The sequence below is a fragment of the Seriola lalandi genome, unplaced genomic scaffold, assembly GCF_002814215.2.
Source record: "Seriola lalandi dorsalis isolate HSWRI2012SDOR001 ecotype SW California unplaced genomic scaffold, Sedor1 jcf7180002054945, whole genome shotgun sequence".
Classification (NCBI taxonomy): domain Eukaryota; kingdom Metazoa; phylum Chordata; class Actinopteri; order Carangiformes; family Carangidae; genus Seriola; species Seriola lalandi.
In genome coordinates this window covers 1,580,309-1,603,933 of record NW_019525496.1, presented here as the reverse complement: position 1 = coordinate 1,603,933, position 23,625 = coordinate 1,580,309, and the positions used below count along the sequence as shown (strand labels likewise).

Here is a 23,625-nt window from a genome sequence, read left to right as displayed (position 1 = left end):
ATTTCTTGCTATATGTCTGTATTACAACAAGGTACAGTGCCATGGTGTTTGTTGATATTTTTGCTGTGGTAATTCTAGTCATTTCTGCGTCTTTACTTTACACTGCAGTAATCATAGACTTTTTCTGTGGTTAATTATAATTAATGCATGTTTAAAATACTAGCTACAACACTTTTCAGTTATGCAGTAGAAAAAAAAACTATAATAATGTAATAAATGATTGATGAAAATGATTATTATCCATGCAAATGAATTTCTGAAAAGTCTATAGTTATCGCAGTGGTGCATCCGTCCTCCGTATATATGACAGCGACTGCAGCATGCATGCTTACAGACACCTGTTGTTCGTTGTTAGTTGTAGGTCTCGTCTGGGTTTTGGTCCATGAACCGTGTCTCTCATTGCCTCGGAGGCCCGCCGCGACCTCTTCCTCTGCCCGCCCCAGGTTGAGGCCCCCTGGCATTTCGAGGAGGCGCACCTCTCGGGCTTGGGGCACGGGTCACTGGCCTTCTGGGGTTTGGGGCCGCCAGTGACACGTCCTTTTGCAGATTAACCCCTTTCCCTGCCGCACCTGGCTTCGTTTTGGGAGACTTGCTGCCCTTCTCAATTACGACATCTGAGATGACAGATGGAGAGCGAAAAGAGTGGTGAGGACAGTCAGGTGCAAATTGGCTGATAGCATGTGCAATAAAGGAATATGCAGGTGTGTGGGTTCACCAGGGGAAGGGGGCTCTTCCTCGATGGGGGGTGGTATTAGAGACTTGTCTGGCAGCAAGTCCTCCAAGTCTTTCATCACTTGGTTAGTGCTGTCCTTGTTGTTCCTGCGGTTCTTCTCCTCGTCTCGAGCCTAAAGTGTCCACCAATAAATTAGACAGTGATTTTTTTTGATTGAATCTTTTGAAAAAAGAGGGAAACAAGAAGAAAACACTCATACTAACCATTTGCATCTTCCTTTTAAGGTCCGTGTTTGCTTGTTGGTATCCTTTTGACACTGCATTCAGGTAGTAAATGGCCAACCTGTTATAGAGGATTATAAGTCTCTTAGGTGAAAGCCATTGTAAACAGTACAACAGCTTAGACCACAGGGCAGTCGACAAGTTTTATCACTTTACTTTCTTCAATTACACACAATAAGAATACATAATGTATAATGTGAAAACAATCTTGTTATGTTATTTCAATGTCTACTTACATTTACCTTCCTCTCCAATACATGGGATGGTATTTCACTCCCTAATTTTTTTTTTTGATATTTAAATGATACATACACCATGAGAAGGACAGCAGGCATGATGAGTCCCGGGTTGGTGGCATAGGTAAAAATGTTCCCTATGAAGGACGGAAGATCCTGTTCTATAGTCTCCATGACCACATCATACATCTTCTCTTGACCACTGGTGAAAAAGACATGGACCAAATTAACTGTTTGTTGTATCTAATCTTTGGACAAAAAGAGAATTTTAGTATGTTTAAGCACAAATGTGCTTGTATGACCTGAAGGGGACAGCAGAGGAAAACTAGCTTCATGCTGACTCTTTAAGCTACATTCATTTGTGTTTAATATTGTACATGTTCCCTTACAAATAAACAAATAAAGTAAATAAAAATACCTTTTGCCCAGGTGTAATGTCTACTAGGGCTGCAACAATGTGAAAAATTAATGGTGTGATAATCCCACTACAACCCAACAGAAATGTTCCTTCTTTTACTGAACAGAACCAGAAACAGATGAAAAAAAACAAGTTGTTGCTGTCTCTGTGGCTTACTGGTGTGTCACAAAGTCAGGAGCCTAAAACACTAAAAACAACCAGTACATATGGATAAATTGACTTTAGAAGTTTTAAATTGTTTCTTGTAGATGCAGTTAATTAATAAATTGAAGTACTTTTAACATGCAGAAGAATTCACCGTGAACTATTAATTCATATTTCACTGTCTCGTAGTCAACAATTTCAGTCCTACTGACCTGAATGGCCCGCAGTCGAAGGAAGGGGGCAAGGTCATGATGGTGTAGACGACTGGAAGCAGACTGAGGAACAGCACGAGCAGCAGCAGGCCCATGTAGAAGTTGTTTGAGCGTGAGGCCTTGAAAACTCGCTCATGAGGAACATTACAGGCCATCACTGCCCAGCACTGGTAGTACATGGAGCACAGGAGGCGCAGAACATTCATACCCACCAGACCTGGAGCATAAAATGCCCCCATCCTGAGGAAAAACAAGATGATCTAATCAGTTATATAAATCTGAGTCCTCTAAAGAGTGCAATATCAACAGGCAAACAAATAAAACATCTTGAAGAGTCAGGCACTCATCAGTCTGTATTTTGTTAATGAGTGGAGACAGACAAGGACAAACCAGAAACATGAGCTGTTTTTCATCAGAGAGAAGCTCATTAGTCAACCATAAGTCCCATTAGAGAATCTCTTGTTATATAGAAAGAGGCAGAAAATAAAATATGCAGATGTAGAGTCATTCACCATATCATTCCTTGATTGAAGACAAGCCCCAGCACGTTTCCACTGATGTCAAACTCTCCATATGAAGGCTGGTAGAAAACACAACAACATGATTAGCATGTTCGCCTGAAATGAACAAAGAACAGGTTGATAAACTTTGCATTTGCCCCTCTCTCTGTGCCTACGTTTCGCTCTCTCTCTGTAATTAAGTTCTCATTGCAGTGTCCTCTTTCACTCAATGTTAGGGATCACCTGTCTCGCAAGATGTCGTGGTATGGTATCAGGTGGACTCGGTTCCAATAGGAACCTTGCTGTGCTATCACAGAGCTGAATGACATGTTCGCTATACAATGATGCCATGAGCACTCATTTAACTGATACACCCACTTGAAATTCACACTGTATAACTGCAGAGACAAGAGGCACAAATGTCAGGCTTAATTTCATGTAAAGGCTGGTTTTAACGACAGGATGTCAAAATGGTGATGTTTTGATAGATAGGTAAAAAGAAAATAACTCTTTAATTGATTTAACAAAACAAACAAAAAAAAGAAACACACATAATCTACAATCTACACTGAAACACCGAGACCCACTGACACACATTGCCAGTACTCACAAATCCAGCTTCCAGGTCCCAGCACCAGCAGTAGTTGAGGAAGCGCACAATGACAGCTCGCAGGAAATCACCAATCAGGATGGTCAAATAGGTCACTTGCATGTCTGACACGATTAGCTTCACAAATTCCTGCACAGAAAAAGACGACAGCGAGAAAAATAGCAAAGGAAATAAGGACAAATATAGACCAATGAAATCAGATGTGAGGTCTGTTCTGTTTGATTTGAAGTGTGGTGAAGTGCAGGAATGATGCTGCAAATGGAGTTAAACTAGGCTACTCTGCACCCCCAGTTTCCCATTCACCAAAGGACAACAGTATATAATGCCACTACTGACTATTCCCACTCCGGTCTCCCAGCAGGGTCCTCTAATGACGTCAGCTGGGTTCACATCTGGAGGAGGCACGTCTGTCGTGTTGAAGTGGGAGGTGTAGTTGGCATAGTACAGATTCATAGACCATTCAGTGGCATTCTTGATTGTCTTCTCCCTCTCCAGCTAAAGAGAAGAAAGTACATCAAAGAGCAGTCGAGGCAAAGCAAAGTTTATGTCAAACAACTTGCAGACAAAATACTCAGTTCACAGCCTTGATTCAAAGGAATTGTTCCATATTGGGAATTACTGCTCACTTTCTACTTGAGAGTTGCATCAGAAGATTGATACCACATTAAATATAGCTAAAGCCAGCAGCTGGTTAACTTATTAGCTCAAACACTGGAAACGATTAATATAGTTTTTTAAAGGCCAGTCAGAAATGTAGCTATTTGGCTCTTAAATTGTTAATATTTATATAATATATCAGAGGGCAAAGCAAACACAGAGAAGGTTAGTGACTCTCATCACATGAGATAGTGTCCATTAACGTTGGTAAAAATAAGCCCAAATGTGTATTACTACCTCAGGGTCATACATCATACCTTGGCAGTAACCTCATCAAACAGGGCAAATAGGAAGGTGTAAAGGTTTCCCAGGAAGAGGGCAAAGATTCGACCCAGCTGCCACTTGAGGGCGATACGAGGGTGGTAATCCTCCAACTCTGCAATGGTTTCAAACAGAGGAGGACACACCAGCCCCAGCAGAGACATCACAAACTCCACCTGATACATCAGACAAGAGAGGGGGAATATTCATCTTATTTTTCACCCTAATTTTCAAGCCTCAGCTCTCCCACATCGCCAAAGATCCTTGTGAACTCTATAAAATAATGATCTGAAAACTCATAGCCTAAGCAGAGAAGATAACGTTTTAATGTTTAGTGTCAACCTGCCTCGTTCTTTTCAAACCATGAGAGATCGTCGTTCTTCCTATCAGCAAACTCCTGAGAACGTTTCACAACAAAGTAGATGAGGTATCCGCTGCCTCCAAGGCAGCACAGGATCATAGCGTTTGCAAGGACCCTGAGGAACCGCCGGAGATGGATGTTCTCGTCTTTCTGGTTCTCCTGTTCATCCACGATGGATTCCTACAGTGGGGAAAAATTACCGGCCTCTTCAAGTTTTATGTTTTATGTACCACATTGCATGTTTCAGAATTTGAAATCTCACTGCAAACCCTGCAAGGAAAATGAGATTAAAGGAAACATCCATCCTGTAATGCTCTTATATTGGTGTAAACTGTACTTTATTATTCTGAAATGTGCAGTATTCCAGCATTTCATTTCTTTTAGTGGGTTGTCTTGTCTCATTAAGGATGTCACCTTCATGACTGTTCAATTTTGGTGCAAAATATTGACTCAAGAAACCTTTGCTCTCAAAAGACATTTTTTTCATGTTCCAGAGTTCATCCTCCAAACACAGATACACAAACACACCTGCTAACCTTGAAGCTGGTGGTGATGGAGGCGTACTTATTGTCTGCAGTCTCAGGGTTTCCTATCAGGTAGTCCCAGCTGGTGAACATCTTCCAGCTGAAGATGAACTCTCCCTCCTCCGCCCCGTCTCCTCCTTCATTTGAGTTACGAGCCATTCTGCGAGAGAGAAGGATGAAAAGCAGCTCTCAAACATCTCCATACACATACATGTACTGTACATCCGATTGCCTGCATTAGTGCGTCTCGCTTACGTTCTAATGACAACCATCAGGCTGTATCCAAAGAGGCCAACACCCACCAGCAGGTACGACAGAGGGAGTCTGAACTGCAGCAGTCCGATTGTCCGATCGCTGTTGTAGTACCCGTAAAACAAAAAGGAGTACTTGCAGTATCCCTGTTGATGAGGTGTACAAGGAAATTCTTACGGACACATATCCAGCTGCACAAGCAGGTGCAAAGCAACTTTCACTTTTTTTTATTAAACAAGACTAAGAAAAAGTTCAAATATAGCAAATAAAATAGTAACTTCTAAGAACCTACAGACACGCTAACGGCCCTGTGAGGCTGTACTTGGGACATTTCTGTTGAAGCATTTCCCCTCAAAACCACATGTTGGCAGCAAGGGAAAAGTCAGGGGATCACCAGCATCATTAGGATTCGTCCTCTGAGCACTATGAATGTCTGTACAGAATTTCATGACAATCCAATGAATGGTTGATGAGATATTCAGTCTGGACCAAAAATGGTGGACTAGTTGCCATCCCCATAGCCCTGCCACTAACACAGCTTATCTGTGGTATACCGTGTCTTTCCTATAATACTGATTGTAAATGTCACCCACATATTGTCATAAGTTGAGTCAGCTTTGATAAACTGATAAATGAAGCTAAGATCCTCACACCAAAGTCAAAGAGCACAGAGAAGTCCATGGCTGTGGCCTGCTCGTCGCGGGGCACAGTTTTCCTGGGAATGGAGCCGTAGGGAAGACCCATAAGGACCTACACACAGACGAGAGGGTCAGAGGTGAGGAGGGAGAGGGATCGGAAAACTTGCACAGTGTATTATGGGAAAGTCTGTACCTCAGGCAGCACCACCAGGCCAAACATGAACCCAAAAAGGACCAGATTCAGACCGTACATCCACCTCAGGAAGATAAAGTAAGATGCCACAGATGACCCAAAGTGACCTATGGTTAGGAAAACAGGGAGCCTGACTTAGAAATGTAGTAACAGGTTATTAGAAACAGTAAGTTTCTTAGTGTTAGTATTAGTATCTTTCACATAAAATCATCGTGGTACCAACTTTCTACTTCCTTTATCTTCCTCTCCCAGGGTATACAGGCTGTTTTGAAGTTCTCAAAGTCACGTTTGAACTTGATAAGTTTCTGGGGACAAAAAAATGTTATTTTAAGAATATAGTTCACATTATAAATTGATAGAGTTTTGTTGTTGCAGTAAGTGTAACATGAACAGATTACCTTTGTGAGCATGACTTTGAAAGCATACAGCTTCCTGCCTCTTCCTTTCCCCAGAGCTCCCTCAAACTTTTCAACAAACTCCTGAGCCTCCCTGTGTGAGCAATCGGAGAAAACACAGACAACCATGACCTACCTAACCCGTGAATGAATTAGTGAGTGGTAAGCGGATGTTGAAACGACAGGTGTGGGATGTTTTAGTGATTGATAATACATCACTACTTAGACTTGGCAAGCAGGAGGTCAGTCAACCACAGCGACATGCATTAAACAGTGTCAAGCTCATTAAAAAAATAATGCAGCTCACATATCCTATTCCCTTCCCCAGAGCCATGCTTACACTGATCTGTATGCAGAGAAACGTACACACTTACCTCTCACACACACACACACACACACACACACACACACACACACACACACACACACACACACACACACACAGGAATACACTCAGTTACATAACTCCCAGCCTTGGGCCTGGCAAGGCAGCCTGAACTGTTCCCAGCCCTCTCATACAGAAGATGTCCAACAGACTGAACTGCAGCCAGCCTTGTGTGAGATTTATAGACAGCTGTCGTTTCTACTTTTTCTACTGTGCATCTCACAGACGGTAAAAAAAAAAATCCATAGCTGATTAAGATATTCAGTGTGAGTGAACAAATACAGGCTTGGATCTAATCACTTTCAGGGGTTTCAAGATGTTGATTTTCTGTTGAGTGCTTTTATTTCTGTGCAAAGATAAGTTCATTGAAGAGAATGTGATTAACTGGGCAAACTATGGCATCCATCCATCAGAGCTCAGTTTTGTGTCCAGCAGATTTGTGAAAGCATGATAGCTTTGATTTGTAATATGACAAAACAGGGTCATAGGAAACCTGGTGTGCCCTCTCTGTAAAGCATCTTTTTTAAAGAACTTTGTTTTGACTGTCTATAGATCACAGCACTGACAAAGAGAAATAATAAACAGCTAAAGCAATGAACAAGTTTTAATAATGCATTATCAGCATCACATGTACATGACATGAGTGATGGTAGGCATTAAGAGAAGTGGAAAAACAAATGAGTGACACACAAAGTGCCAAATTAAAACAAGCATAAAGAAGAAAATGTAGCAACAACATTCACAAATTGAAATAACCACAAGCAAACAGCCGGAGGACGTGAGTCACTGTTTTGGATTTGGTTTTTACTTGAGCAGTATGAGTCTCCTCTTCATGCGCCAGGGTTTGTTCCTTAATGTAGCGATCAGCTTCTTCTTCTCCTCTACTTGTTCCTTCAGGGCTGCGATCTCTCCCTCCGACAGCGATTCTTCATCAGAGTCAGAGGAAGAAGAGGAGCTGATAAAGGGAAAGATGTGTCACGTACCGTGGCTTTGACAAGGTGCCACAGGATTGAAACATCAGCAACTTGTGAAAATCCAACACCTCAACTCATTTGTACGTGAAGATCAATTTTACAATATAGTGGAAGAGCAGAAACTCAGTGAAGCTCAACTCTCAACTCTCGAATTCATGTGAGACAGTTTGTTTTTTATGTTGGTTGCGGTTTTTTTTTAGACGGGCGCTTTAAAAAGGTTTCTTTTACCTTCTAAGCTGCACTTTGTCGAAACATTTTGTTTCAAAAAATCTACTCAAATTGAATTACTATATTAAACAATTTTCAATGACAGAATTAAGAGTTATTGTATGGCATTGAATTCTGCTTTTAAAAAAGAAGTTCAGATCTTGTTTCTTGACCCTCAGAACCAGCAGTAAGCTGCTTTTTAAAATGCTGCCAACTCACACCAAACACACCCAGTGAAACAGTAGGAAGATGAGGTTACTCGGGATGTTTTGTCCCTTTACCTTTGTTTTAAGGCGGCAGTAAATAATGGATGAACTAACGAGGATAACACCATCACCATTACCAGCAGCCAAAAGTCTTTATCACCCAAACTTGTTTACCGAAACTGAGTTTTGCTTGTTTTGTAAATCCTCTGATAGGATGATGATATAACCTTTTCTGTTACCTGGAAAGACTGTAAACCACTGGCCCACTAAATAATTAACCTAACATTTGGTTGTTGCGGCACAGTGTTCCCCATGAACAGCATCTGACTGCTGAAATGTCACATTAAAAATCAACCAGATGTACTGTACATGCCATTTATTCAGGGAAACGAGTGTGTATTCTGTCTTTTTATAATATTGAATTGAGTTCCTATATAATTTGCAGTGTTTCATCTCCCTGAATACATGGCACATAGTAATTTCATATCACTAGTCTGCATGAGACTGCATGGACAAAAGCGCGTATGAGTGTGTGGAGCCTGCAGGTAGGTGAGAGACAGCTCTCAGAGAATACTGCACCTGCTCAACTTCCCATTCTTCCTTTTCTTGTCCTTCTCATCGTCTTTATCCTTCCCTTGTTTCCCTTTAACATTTCCCTTCTTCTCCTTGTTCTGCTCCTCTTTCTCCTTCTTGGACACCGTTCTCCCTCCTCTTTTCCTCTTCTCTCGGTCGTCTTCGCTCTCCTCATCGCTGTCCTCCTTTGCGGCTCTCCTCCTGGAGGCTTTGGATCCTTTGCTTTTCACACTCCTTTTGTCTTCTTCGTCATCTTCATCACTGTCTCTGGGCCTGGCCTTCTTCCTCCGTCCTCTTTTCCGTGGCTCCTCGTCCTCATCCTCCTCATCCTCCTCATCGTCACTGACCTGTTTGGCTCTACGTTGTGGCCTGGCTCTTCTGTTTTTACTTCTCCTCCTGGCCTCATCTGAGACACACATGTATGCATTTTTTACACAAATAGCTTTATCCAGTGACAACACAATTTATACTCCCAACTTTAATTTACATCATCACACCATCGGATTGTGACAAATCTTCAAGATATAGACATTTCCTGCACAACTTAACTGTACCTCCGATAAAAATGAAAATTGTCTCACAAAACTCACCTTCACTCCCACTATCTAACACAGCATCAACCTCCATCCCAACTGGAGCATGTGAACAAAAACACACAAACATAAAATCAGCTGATCAATCTCAAAAATGACTTTTTTCAGTCATTATCAGTATAATGAAAAAGGGTGAATATTTAAAGCTGAAAAATTGACAGACGTAGAAAATATTTGAAAAAAAAAATCTTCTCACCATCTTCAACCTTAACTGCAGCATCGTTTTTTCTTTTTGGAGGCATTCTGCTCGGGTACTTTCAGTTATCTGTGTGCTCCTTTTGTCCAGTTAGACCTCGTCCACTCACTTCAGACTCTGCCTCAGCTCCATCCATGAGTCACTCACTGATGCACCTGTGACGGTACTGTGTCAAAAAGCCAGGATACACACACACACACACACACACACACACACACACACACACACACACACACACACACACGTAGGCATAGGTGTGTCTGTGTTTAGGCTGTTCAAAGCCCAGGCTCCTTGACAACCGTCAAAGACACACAGTCCATTAGATGATAATCAGGAGCCCGGGGAGAAAACAGAGCCAGACAATGGACTTGTCAATCAAAATGCTAATTGATATTTGATTAGAGCAACAACAGCACACATGCAGTCCACATGCTTTAAATGCAACTTGTATTATTGTCATATACTATATGTGATTATACAACACCACAAACTGATGGTTGAACATTTGCCATCATTCAGTTGTGACCCAGAAAGGAGACACCGGGGCAAATGTAGACATAAAGGTCAGGTCTCATTAAAGTTTGATGGAAGCTTAAGTAATCCTGAGTGAAAAGAGAAACAACTCACTGCATTTAAATACTGTACCCGGCGTCCTGTGTGACTCTGAACTCTGGACTTACTGTACTCCAGTGAATAAGTGATTTAAAATAAAATGTTTTATTTAAGAGAGAAGTCAGACGATTTTACAAGCTGTTTATTAAAGGATATGGTCCCATTTTTTTCAAGTCTTATCATAAAACAATATTGCCATGCTCATATGCACATTGAAAGAGTAACTGGTCAGTGCAATCATTGCTCCTGTTTGTAAAGCATTTCCAATATAAATCCACAGTCATAGTCCTGTTTATAAAAAACAATAATCCCAAGTTCAGCTGAAGCTAAAATATGAGTTAGTCAAACTAAGCGGGTTTGAAATAAGATATAATCTTTTTGTTTAACATTCTGTCTTTGTGTTACTGGTGTTACTGTCTTCGCTCAATGAGGAAACAAATAGGACTGTACGTCTGAAAAATACCCACTTGATCTCAGACTTGATTATTGGCCTTGTCTAAACTTTTGAATTTGGTTTTGCCATTGTTTTAAGACAGAGTTAATAAAATGTGAACCTGTCTGTCATTAATAGCTGTTATAGCACAACAGTGAAAGGGGGTGAAAGTGAGGCCTGATGGATGAACGGTGCAGCCTGAATTGTCCACATTGCATGTTTCAAACACTAAGATGCAGGTACAACCTGTGTGGTTATGGTCAAATGTCAGATCTGACCTTTTGAATAATGCAGGAGGAAACAGGAGACTCTGCTGCTATTCAGCTAACACACAGAGGAACACTCTTCCGGGGTTATATGAATGCTGGCTTGAAGGCTTGTACCTGAGAGACAAGCTAAGTCCTCGGGGTTGGAGCCTTTCACGTCTTCCTCGTCCAGCTCCTCCTCTTGCTCCTCCTCCTGATTGTCCCCCTCCACTTCCAGTAACCATTCCAAAACTTCCTTCTCACTATACTGCACTTAGTCTCGGAGAACGCCTAGCTGCGTTTATTCTTCGGATCCATTAACTAAAAAGGGTCTAACTTTCCACCAGTTCACATCGAGGCTCAGCACCAACCTTTGCTCTCCAAAGCAAAACTGGACACCATCCGAGCTGTCAAATCACTGTTGATCAATGTCTCACTCTTCATTACTGTTAGTGAATACAGCGGACATTGAGATATCCGGTAATGTGCAACCTGTCATGGCTCGGTTTTCTGCCACATTGTACCAGCATGGAGCGAGCCTGGGACAGGGCCAAAACACAGCTCCAGTAGGAGGGTGAAACAGCGGGCATGTGGGGGTTGGTATTACCTGGACAAATAATAGCCAAGTGGATTAGAGAGTCAGAGTCTCCAGTATACAGAGAAGACGGAGGGTTTACTTGACTCCTTAACAAAGTCTTCATTGAATAATGTGATTGACACTCCTTGGCTCAAGACGAAAGAATAAAGCATAGGGACTTACTTCATCCTCTGGATCTCAAATAACTGCAGAATTAATACTTAATGTTAACTTGCCATGAATTGATCATGAGCATCAATGGAAGTGGGTTTGATTGACACTGTGATTTAATGTCAGTTGCATTATGAGCTTGTTGGCTTGTTGTCTTAAATGGTTTAAGACACAGAAAGTATCCTATAGACCTTGAAATTCAATTAAATCTGTACAGGGCCTGACTTTCAATGACTGTCAATATGTAGAATTTCAGGTTAATAAAGTTTAACTAATGGGACAACACTGTTATTTTCAGATTTGACTGACATGTGAGCTGCAGAGCAGAACCAGCTCCTGGGACACTGTATATGATCATGCAGTTATCAGATTAGCAGAAGTCTGATATCCATGTTAAATGATGCGAAATAAGACCACAATCAAGTTTTGCACAGGTTATATATGTTCTCATTTGTGCAAAACTTGAATAATCTGACACAATCTGAGAGTGTTTTCCAAGTTCAGAGCTTACTCGTGTGTCAAATGTATAATATACGGCTGAAAAGCAGATTTAAGTTGAGTGTGTAAGTCCAGCCTGAGTTGCGAACTGATCTATTTAAGCCTACCTAGATAGGTTAAACAGCCCCAATGTCTAATGAATTGTTTAATACTTTGGTCCAGTTACAGGTCCAGGCCCGGTTGTGCTCAATGTCTGCGAGGTTAACAACCAAAGTTAAAAGGTGGTTATTACATGTGATGTCATATTTACATCTTTTAAGACAAAAGGTTCATCAGAAATAAATTAATGCAATTTCAAAAAACCAACATCTGCATGTTTAGTTTACCCATTTCAAACACATATCATAAGATAATAGCTTTGGAGTGATGAGCTGCTGTGATATGAAAGATTAGGTGACACCTGTCTGTAGTCAATGTAGCATAAAGACATATTTCCCCTGTTGTGTTGGCTGTATAGGAAGACAATTATCATCTTATTCAAATTTCAGATTAATATTGCAGATTAAATTTACTCATTTATTGATTAGTGGTTTCAAAAGACATTGACAGATATACGAATTGCTAAGTAACACTTAAAGAAAATGATATGCTGCTCTTGTTAATGTCTATCTAAACAAAGCAACAACTGCTACTGTAATTCGAAATGCTCACAATGTCTTTTTATCATGAATGCATAGTTAAAAAAAAAAAAAAAGTTTCAAGTCAGTCATTCTCACTACTCTCGGTTCACAGTACATCTAAACATCAGGTTCTCAGTAAAGTGCTTTGTTTTGAGTCTCTTTTGCTAACATGCTGGTCTTCACTCCCTCAGTGTCTCTGCAGGCTCGGCACCCTGTACATCCTGGGTTCACTTTGCCGAGAGAAACCGGGCAGGTACCCGGGAGCCCTGTGGTTGCCTTGGTGATAATTCCTGGTGACGGGGGCTCTGGTGGCCGGGGGCTGGTGTTCTTGGTCTCCAGCAGGAGGAGGAGGGTCGCGTCCATTCTTACCATGATACAGCCTCTGATGACTGCCATGGTTTTCTTCCTCATCGGCTGAAAGAGAAGGTAGAAATCAGAGAGATGAATCAGATGTGGGCAGAAAATGACAACATGGATTATTAACATTCAGTAGAAAGTCAAATGGATAACATTTAACAGTTGTTGAAGGAAAGCTTTACTGAAAACACTTGTAGCTGTAAGCACCAGCTTTTTCAGCTAGATACCGAGATACCAAATTTGTTATATGGAGGAAGAATGAGACCCATCTTTTAATCCTGTGGTAAAAATTATTTTCATTCTGTTTCATTTTCATTTAGAACTGAACAGTCTCACTCTCTTGGTCTTGTAGTGGAGCGTCGTTGTTTTGTTGCCCTGCATCCTGTGATGCTGCTTTTCTGGCCTCCTCTAGATCCATCTGTGCCTTCAGTGCTGCTCGTTTGTTCTTCTTCTTGTTTTCCTCATTTTGCTTGAAAAGGAAACACAAGCAATTGTGAGTTTCAAAACAGAGAAAGAGGCAAAAGGAAATGTAAAAATCAGCTGTTGGATGAAACAAACATCTTCTGCATTTGACAACACAACGACGAGTGTTAAGAACCCTTTGGTTCGTGGGTACATATGAACTGTTACTCTGCTGCTCTCTGCTGGAGTGATGAAACTAATACAATTACAGTGGTCACAGTCAGACACCTCAGGCGGTCTGTTTGTGCACCTACACACTGTTGGGAAGTTTTGAAGCTCAGACAAACCATTGGAAAAGCTAATGTGGACGACAAACAAATAACAAACATGAACATTCATGAGAATTAGTGACCTTTACTTGCCTAGAAATTCAATATAATATAGTATATAAATATGAGTGATAGAGTACTAGGACAAACAAAAGCAAATGTCGGGTTACCGCTTGTAGTTTTTTCTTCAGTTCCACATTGGCTTCTTTGTAGCTTTTGGATGTGGATTGTAAGTAATAGATGGCTAGTCTGAAAAAGAAAATAACAGATTATTATCATCAAATAACCTTAAACGTTACCACTATAATGAAGTTATGACAGCAATACAAAATATCTTAAACTGTGTAAAAAAAATATATATATTGGTGCAGTGTTTGCTGACTCACACCATAAGCAGTATGAAGGGCAGCACCAGTCCAGGGTTAGAGGCGTAGCTGAACACTTTACTAAACCAGGCAGGGAAGTCTGACTCCAGCGTCTCGTGGATCACATCAAACATACGTTTTTTCCCACTAAGGAGAGGAGAATGATTATGACAGAAAGTCAACTAATTAAATTGTAAAAAGCCAGATCCCCTGAACGAGTGTCATTACCTGAAGGGTCCACAGTCAAAAGAAGGAGGAATGGTGACGATGGTGTAGATGGCAGGCAGAGTGGACAGGAAGAGGATGACCAACAACATGGCCATGTAAAAGTTGTTGGAGCCAGAGGCCTTGAAGACTCTTTCCTGCGGCACATTACAGCACATCACGGCCCAGCATTGCAGGTACATGGACACATGGAGCCGGAGGACATTCAGGGCAGGTAGGCAGGGGGCATAGAAAGCACCCATCCTGGAGCAAACAGAAAGGAGGGATAGGAGGACAAGCAGAAGGTGCTGCTCTTCATCACTAGTTAGTTTTACATTATACCCCTGCAGCTAGTTGTAAATAATAAAACAAAGATTATCAAATCAAATCAGTTTCGTTTTCTTACCATATCATTCCTTGATTGAAGATCAGGCCCAGGACGTTCCCACTGACATCAAACTCAGAGTAGGATGGCTATCACAAACAACACAGGAACGACAACAAGACCAGGTCAAAACCTAGTAAATGCATTGTCGGCTATTTGCATCCTGCCCAGTGTCACCCAGAGTCCGCCCTTTATCTGTTCGCTCCTCTCCTACTCTCTGTGCTCACATATACAGTATTTTAATACAACTGAATTTCCAACAAAACTGTTCTCATTTACATGTTTTTCTGTTTCTGTTGTCAGAGACAATTATGGGACAATTATGAAATAGTGACTGAAACGTGGCCCATTAAGAGTACATGTTAACGCCCAAGCCATTAATAGGCTGCTGCTCTGCTGCTGCTAAAATCCTGATTTTATAACAGTGATTTTGCCATGTCCTCATCCACACAGACTTGCTATTGTTACCAGTGACCGTAGTTACGTCAATATGTTTTTTGAACATCCCAGTGCAATAGCATGTGATCTGTCTTTGGCAGAGATAAAATACAATACAATACAATGGCAAAAGGCAAAGCAAACCTGCAGTGTTTTGTGTTCACAATGCACATGTTGAAGGAACCGCTACACAGACTTGAAATGCACCTTGAGAGGTGGGCTCAGTGAACCAATCTGAGGCCAAACTGAAACCTTAGTTCGGTCTAAATGCACTATGTTGGCAACACTGCAGGCTGTATACACCCTCCTAATGGAAACTAACTTATTTATTATTTTTATTATTTATTATTTTAAAGAGCAGCAGCCAATGGGGTAACTCCAACTCAGTCATGTTACACTTGGCTGTCCAATGGTGGAATTATGATCACTCATCAGTCAGCAACATTCACAATTATAGGGCTGGTCTAGCCAGAAATAAATCTGCTCTGACTCATATTCTCATAGACAGTATTTCTATTCACCTCCGGAAAAACAGGCACATCTTTGATGTGTAATAACAAATAAATTATACACTGTTGAATTTCAGCGGCACTGTCACTGTGATCAGTTAGAAAAGATGACTCACGAATCCGGCCTCCAGGTCCCAGCACCAGCAGTAGTTGAGAAAACGAACAAGCACAGCTCTCAGGAAATCACCAATCAGCAGCGTGATGTAGGTTGTCATGGTATCAGATATGATCAGCCGGACAAACTCCTGCATAGGATGGAGCAATCATATATATAATATAGTATAATATCTATATATAAATATTTGATAACAATAACACATTCTAATTATATGGATAATTTAAAAGAAAGAATAATTTTTTTTCCATGTTTGCATTATGATGATCATATAAGGTTACACTTTTTATTTACAACTTTATCATTGAGTATATGTCTCAATATTTAACATGTATGGTTGTGTTTAGATTTATTGTGTATAGGTTTTATAAGCATATGTAACTATTTGTCCTACCCAATGTAAAATATACTGTGTTTTATCTTTAACCCATTGTATTTTTTTGCACTTATTATCAAAGATTTCTAAAAGCAACATAATGTGATCGGAACACATTTCCATTAGAAATCATCGTTAAATACAGTTTGGTTTGATTATGGTGTCAAGCAAGGCAGTGCAGTAAAAATGAAAGTGAGCATTATGAAATAAAATAGTCGAATGAATAGAATAAAATGCCCTTGTGAAATGTAAACTGACTTTGCTAAAAGGAGATTTTATATTCCACATTTTGTTCATTCATATGATTATTTCATAAGCAGTCACTTTGAGTATCCACAAGTTTATGATGCATCAACATTTACGTCATACAGTTATATAATGGTTTGCAAACACATGCACACTGACCTGCCCCACCATGGTCTCCCAGCAGGGCCCTCTGGGTACATCAGCAGGTTGGATAGTGATGGGCGGGGCAGTGCTGTTTTCTGATACTGTGCCATTGTAAAGACTGGCTTCCCACATGGTTATATTAAACTTTATGATCTTTTCCTCCTCCCTCTGAGACATACACACACACACACACACACACACACACACACACACAAACACACACACACACACACACACACACACACACGCTTGATATTGATTATAATGTAACATTACAAAAGCATCTCACACATCTACTCACACTAGCTCTCACTTTGAGGTTGATCTCATCCATGAGTGCGATGATAAAAGTGTAGAGATTTCCCAAGAAGAGGGCAAAGATGCGACCCAGCTGCCACTGCAGAGCGACACGAGGGTGGTAGTTCTCCAGGGTGCTGATGACGTCAAAGAGCATGGGGCAGAACATCCCCAGTAATGACATGACCATGTTTACCTGAGGAACACATGTGTTTTTAGACTCAAGACAGCTCATATCACACGTGAGGACAATGGAGTGTAGCCTATTATTTTTTTTACCTAGTATGCAATGCCAGTCTGTTACTTAATACAGTAACTGTGTCCCAAACCTGCACTAAATACTAAGTCTAAGCAGCTTTAGAGTAAGTAGTTTATTCATATTGATAAAGTGACAAAATGAGTCAACAAAAAGCTTAGATTTTTGAGAATACTATTCCTCCACAAAGTAATGCACAAAGGAAAGAGGGAAGCTGCTATTCTTAAAATGAGAATGTGGTGCAAATGCTTTAACCCCATATATAGCACCACTCTACATAATGAACTTGTTCAACAAGTCTTGCCTGCCACTAAAATGATCCACATACTTTTCCCCTCTGTATTCTGTCTCTTTGATTCCCCACGTCTCCATCTCTCATTTCTCATTTCTACCTCATTCCTTTCCCACCAGGTGTGATTCTCCAGTCCGTCTAGGGCAAACTTCTGAGAGCGACGCACTACAAAGTAGATGAGGTATCCACTTCCTGCTAAGCAGCACAAGACCAAGAAGTTGGCGAGCACTCGCAGAAAGCGAGTCAGATGGATGTTGTCATCCTTTCGGCTCTCTTGCTCCTCTAAGATTGCCTCCTGGAGAGGTAAAAGTAGGGTTATACAGGATACAGATAACTGTATAATAAGTGGTGTCACTTAGCTACTATATTGGAGCACCAGTGGTCATCAGTACTGACCTTGAAACAGGTGGTGATGGAGGCAAACTTATTGTCTGCAGTTTCAGGGTTTCCTATCAGGTAGTCCCAGCTGGTGAACATCTTCCAGCTGAAGTTAAAGCTGTTATCATCTCCAACCCCCGACTCATTTGCATTACGGGCCATCCTTTAACCAGAAATAGTCACAGATTCAGTAGATTATTGTGCCTCAAAGACATTAATTAGTTCTTTGTAGTCATAATAGACTCACGTTCTTATGACCACCATGTAGCTATAGGCCACTGTTCCCACACCAACCAGGAAGTACGACAGAGGCATACGGAACTTAAGCCAGCCAATGGCTCGCTGGTTGTTGTAGTAACCATAGAAGAGGACTGAATACTGAGCGTAACCCTGTGGATACAAATCATAGTTGGAGCACAGTCATAGATTCTCATATTTGTAGGTGTTGGTAGCACTTAGCAATTTTCTCCCAGAACTTTGGGCAACAATACATCTTCATTTAAAAATTGTAGCAAATAAAAATATAATGTTATTTAAATTGGGTGAGGTGAGCATGACATATGTTGTCAACTGACCCCACAGTCCCATAAGACAGCAAAGTCCATGGCACTGGCCTCCTCAGCCCTGGGGACAGTCTTTCTTGGGATGCTTCCATAGGGCCTCCCCATCAATGCCTGTAATAATAATAAGAAGAAGAAGAAGAAAGTCAAACATTTAATATACTCAAAGCAGTATTTTAGGGCAACCAAACTCCAACATACCTCAGGCACCATAACCAGGCCAAAGGTCAGACCAAACAAGATCATGTTGATGCCATACATCCACCTCAGGAAGATAAAGTAAGAGGCAACTGAGGAGCCAAAATGACCTGAAGGGCAGAGGGAGTAAATATGAGGATGATCATTACACTGATACTTAACTCTTCAAGCAGAGAAACTAAATGTGAGGCCTGCAAAACATGTAAACTATACTATAGGTGCATTTACTAGAAAACCATACATACTCTATGTTAATGGCTTGCATAGTTTTATTATACTCATTTACTTATAATAAGTATATTGGAAAAAAGATAAAACAAGCCTACTTTCAATCTCCTTTATTTTCATCTCCCAGGGAATGCAGGCCGTTTTGAAGTTTTCAAAGTCCCGTTGGAACTTCATCCATTTCTAATTAAAAAAAAATAAACGAGATGCATAACTAAAAATGCATCATATATTCCTTTACATCATCTAGATGATATTGTAAATAAGTCGAAGTCAGTGACTTGCCTTTGTCATCATGACCTTGTAAGCATAGAGCTTCCTGCCTTTCCCTTTCCCCAGAGCTCCTTCATATTTCTCCACAAATTCCTGAGACTCCCTGTAACAAAGCAGGCATCTGATTAAATGATTTATAGGTGACACTTTGAATTGCAGCTGAGAATTCAGGGGAATCTGATCACTTCAGGATCCTACTTTTATCAATGAGAAAACAAAGTACCGTAAAGTGACGAGTTTCTTTTTCATTGGCCAGGGTTTCCCCCTCAGACTTTGGATCAGTTTCTTCCTCTCGTCCACTGCCTCCTTCAGCTTCTCCAGCTCCTCCGGTGACAGAGACTCTGGCCTCACCTCTTTCTCCTCATTGTCCTCCTCTTCATCATCTTCATTGTCTACCTCACTTGTCTCCTGCTCTGAACTGAGGCATATAAGAGTAGTGTGTTTAATGTCCATGCACCTTTCTTGTGAGCGGGATAGGACAGTTTTCCTCTGTAAGAAACTACAGATTTGTGAGATAATGATTTACCTTGTTTCAACTACTTTCTTGTGCTTTTTCTTCTTCACGTCCTGTGTTTTGTCCTTCACTGTACGTTTCCCTCCATCATCTTCTTTCTCTTCATCTTTTTTGGCACGTTCGTGTTTCTTTTTTCCCTTGGCAATTCTTTCTTCAGCTTCTCCCTCCCCCTCCTCAGTTTTTCTTGTTTTTTCATTTTTGATATTCTTCCCTGTTTTTGCCATCTTACCTCTTTTTATTTTGACCTCCTGCTCCTGCTCTTCCCTCTCTCTTCCTCTTGTTTCTTGATCATTCTTTGTTTTCCTTCTCCTGCCCCTTTCTCTTTTCTCCAGCCTGACCTGTAATTCCTCTTCCCCTTCCCCAGCTTCTTTCGATGCTCCTTTCTTCCTCCCATTCCCCCTCCTCCTTTTCTCTCTATCACCATCCCTTCTTTTTCTTCTGTGTCTGTCCCGCTCGTGTTCCTCATGAAGAGTGGAAACCTCATCCTCGTCACCTGCAGTAAAAAATGTAGACACTGTGTTTATTCAGTGATAAAATAAGCATTAACATGCTCCATAGATTATTCACACTTACTCACACATTCACATCATTCTCTCTGTATCCTACAATATTGTGAAGTTGTTCCCTATTCAATTAAACCATCTCATTTTCTCTGTCACTGAAATGTTTTTATCCAGGTGTGATAATCCTGTGGTAATTATGGACACAGGTCATGACAGAAGGGCAAATAGGAGTATGCAAATTACACAGGACTGGGTATGAAAAAGAAAAAACCTCCAGTGGATGAACTGGTAGAGCAGCGGTGACAGATTGGGTTTAATGGTGGCAGCAGAGACAGTGGAGCTTCTCAGAGAAATTAATGAATAAAATAATAAAGACAAAAGGGGACATTTGGAAAGAGACTCCTCTGCCTCTCCAGTGTTCTGTAAAGTAGAAACAGTCTGAACCACTTGATGTGTCAGTGATTAATGTTATGATATAAGAGAACCCACCCACCTGCAAACTCCAGCCCAACGTCAACTGTGGAACAGACATAGTTTCAGTGTAAAAATTAGTGTTCTCCAAAAAGTTTTCCAGCTTTGAATGGTCATTTCTTTCAGCCTATACGACAAGTTGGAGTTAATTTGTTATTTTACATCGAACCCTTTTTTTTTGTGAAAATAACTTGTACCCGTTGGTGTCCTCTATGTAGCACCCTTGAGTGATGCCTCCTGATCCTTAGCATCAAATCCTTGCATCTTTTGCTGCATTGCCTATTTTGACACCGTCTGACCTTGAGCACTGCTGTGAAATAAGGCATTCATGATGTCTCTATCTTCATCTTTACATTGTTTTCATTTTTATCACAGAGAACATTACGTGATTCATCTGAGACGCAATTAAAACAAGACACATAACAGCCTCAATTATCTTCAAATTTGAAAATCAAAGGCTTTTTGGGAGGATTCTGACTCCATGAATATACTAATGAGCTAAATGTGTTTGTAACCAATTCGATTTGATGAGTCAAGTGAAGGATCAGTTGGACATTTATTCAACTCATTATCCGAAGTTACACTACAGGACTTTTATTTATAAGTTCTGAGAACCAGAGAATTATAAGCTGATCTGAGGTCAGCACTGATGTAATCATCAAAGAAGACGAGTTTATTCATTATAATTGACAATGCTTTCACATTGGATGCTTTTGTTTTATTTTACACATAGTTGTATTGCATTGTTTCTTACATCATATTTCTGTAAGGTAATGTGTGACTTTGTTTTGAACTTTGTGCTGTTGAACAAAAGCTTATTATTAATGTTGGTGTTATTAGTATTTTTAAAATGATAAGATATACTGCATCTAATCACCTCCAATGGCGTAACCAACCTCCGCCTGCTTTGATGACCTCAGCGTTAAAAATCCAGTCCATTTTTTATATCCTCAACACAACCCTGACCCCTTTCACTGGCAGAGCTTAGCCTACCTTATTGTGTACCTGCCACTATTGTCCTGCCTTAAAGGGGGATGAAGAGGACAACAGAAAGGACCACTGACAGACTGAACAGATATTTATGTAGTCGGCCCTTTGATGTGTGTCCTTAGTGTAACCGGAGTGGCCAGCACACAGGTCATTACGGCCATGTGCAGCAGAGGGACACAAAAGAGACAAACAATGGTCTAATGAAGGGAGACGGGGTGGCTAAGCCCAAAAGGATGGGGGAGACAGCCAGAGGCCAGAGGCCAGCTCCCAAATATGCAGCGGAGTGAGTGGGATGGAAGAAAGTAGTGTATAAATATGTTTGTGGTGGCGGATGGCTGGCCTTCCTTTGATCATAAACTTTGATCAGCTGTAGTATTTTCACTTGTATGTTATACATATATATAAATGAACTTCAGGCTCCATTAAACTCAATAAAAAGGGACGGTTTTGTCCAAAAATAGGTTCAAAACAATTATCACAAATACATCATAAACACACTGCAAAGACAGAGACCAAAAGGCCTTTCTTTATTTAAAGAATCAGTAATATTTTCTCCTACTGAACATCCAGCCATAAACTAAAAATTGAAAATAATTTATAGCAGATTATGGCACAAGAATCTATGAACAAAAGACCTGTGCCATAAAATGTGAAAACCAGAATAGCAATTTGGTAATGAAGATATAAAGATGGTCACGGTCTTACTGTCATTCTCAGAAGTGATCAGACTGTCTCCCCGAGGCATCTTCCTGTCATGGTCCTGTATCTCCTACAACAGTCGTCCCAGCATCCAGTGGAGGTGAGGTGATGTGAGGTGGACCAAGCGGCAGGGTTTGAGTGGTCTCTCTCCTACTGCATCTTTACAGGAAAGGATGCAGTGTGTGTGTGTGTGTGTGTGTGTGTGTGTGTGTGTGTGTGTGTGTGTGTGTGTGTGTGTATGTGTATAAGACAAAAACATGAGGGTCATGAGAGCAGTAGGCCTAAGTGAGGGACATGGCTTTTGTGTTTTCATTGTAGCATAACAGATGACTCAGCTGCCAATTTTGTTTATTCACATACCCATCAGTTTCGATATACTCACTCACATCCTCATCATTTCTAAATGAGTACCTTTGGCTAAAAGTAGTTATATGAATCTATGTAAAGCCACAGTGAAGAGGTGAATAAAATGGGACCATGATACCAATACTTGACCAACTGTTTCTTTAAATTCACATTTCATTTTTTTGTCTCTTTCAATAAGTGTCTCACAAGTTTGTGTAAAAATGACTAATAGAACAGCATCATTCAGTCTGTTACTTTATCCTAATTATTTATGTGTGAGTTGTGCAGATGTTTCGGGATATAAAGCCTTTCCTCTGTCACTGTCAGATGAAACTATAATAAAGACATTTCGCAATGTGGTAAAGAATATGAAAACAGCCACAGATGTTGTCTCAGTCTTGTGTGATTGAGATGGTTTCTGGACTAATTCAGCCATATAGCACATCTAAATGTGTATGTTTGTATGCATGCCTTTACAATTATTTTGTGGTGAAAAAAACTTTCGCACTAAGGCGACTCAGTGAAATGTAAACTATTACATTTTAGGGTTGATATATGTTTGGTTTTTTTTTCTTGTTTTTTTTTGGTTACCTCTAGGGGTCAGGTTAGTGTAAAGTTTGGGCTTGCTTATGCATTGTACTTTTCACTTAGAAGGATGTTGTATGTTGTTGAATTGTTGTATTAATTCCTTGGAGACTTACAACAACCTGGACCACTTTCTCTCAAGGTTTTGGCGAGTTTGACAAAAGAGATAAAAATGTGATGTTTACTGTAAGAAGCCTGTTGAGCAGAACAAACCATGTGACCTTTTGAAATATCAGAGTTAATGTAGCATGAGTATGGTGGAGTATGGTGTCATCCTGACATGACTGAACAAGTGCGTTCAACCTGCTGTGCATAAAGCTACAGCCTGTAAGATGAAGGCAAAGGGGTGAGCTCCAAGCTAATTAACCTGTAGAGGGCAGTGTTGCTCTATACTGTAATGTGTAGGAAGCAACACCTCTGCCTGGTAGAGATGATTTTTATCTTTAACTGACTTGTTTTCTGCATGTGTGTCTGTGTATGTTTGTGCTTGCACGTGCAGAGACAGCCCAAAGCTTAACAGACAT

At 40.6% G+C, this 23,625-nt stretch overlaps 2 protein-coding genes across 2 annotated transcripts; both read right to left on the bottom strand.

Moving 5' to 3' along the window:
- Positions 1-320: 320 nt before the first annotated feature.
- On the bottom strand, positions 321-9,557 carry tmc2b (transmembrane channel-like 2b). The gene is made up of 20 exons (XM_023393870.1): positions 9,490-9,557; positions 9,291-9,332; positions 8,707-9,106; positions 7,549-7,695; positions 6,359-6,449; positions 6,184-6,265; positions 5,961-6,067; positions 5,781-5,879; positions 5,133-5,275; positions 4,890-5,037; positions 4,339-4,533; positions 3,989-4,168; positions 3,411-3,569; positions 3,075-3,203; positions 2,477-2,544; positions 1,965-2,204; positions 1,267-1,392; positions 937-1,015; positions 716-845; positions 321-614 (listed from the first exon to the last, which is right to left on the bottom strand). Exons 1-20 carry the CDS (start codon positions 9,533-9,535, stop codon positions 397-399), a joined length of 2,829 nt encoding a protein of 942 aa, XP_023249638.1. The 5' UTR covers positions 9,536-9,557; the 3' UTR covers positions 321-396.
- Positions 9,558-12,622: 3,065 nt separating this feature from the next.
- On the bottom strand, positions 12,623-22,262 carry tmc1 (transmembrane channel-like 1). The gene is given in 20 exon segments (XM_087170343.1): positions 12,623-13,059; positions 13,339-13,471; positions 13,904-13,982; positions 14,120-14,245; positions 14,327-14,566; positions 14,709-14,776; positions 15,751-15,879; positions 16,531-16,683; positions 16,829-17,008; positions 17,461-17,655; positions 17,757-17,901; positions 17,986-18,128; positions 18,314-18,412; positions 18,500-18,606; positions 18,823-18,904; positions 19,007-19,097; positions 19,218-19,412; positions 19,521-20,001; positions 20,505-20,528; positions 22,178-22,262. Coding segments are annotated over 20 exon segments (2,982 nt in total). The 3' UTR covers positions 12,623-12,832.
- Between the last annotated feature and the right edge of the window lie 1,363 nt (positions 22,263-23,625).

Excerpts from the sequence above, each read along its gene's own strand:
- tmc2b (XM_023393870.1), bottom strand. The coding sequence starts at position 9,535 with ATGCCTCCAAAAAGAAAAAACGATGCTGCAGTTAAGGTTGAAGATG. Across the intron at positions 6,450-7,548 it reads AGGAGACTCATACTGCTCAA|GGAGGCTCAGGAGTTTGTTG; the intron begins GTAAAAACCAAA and ends TTGCTCACACAG. Across the intron at positions 4,169-4,338 it reads CATGGTTTGAAAAGAACGAG|GTGGAGTTTGTGATGTCTCT; the intron begins GCAGGTTGACAC and ends CTGATGTATCAG.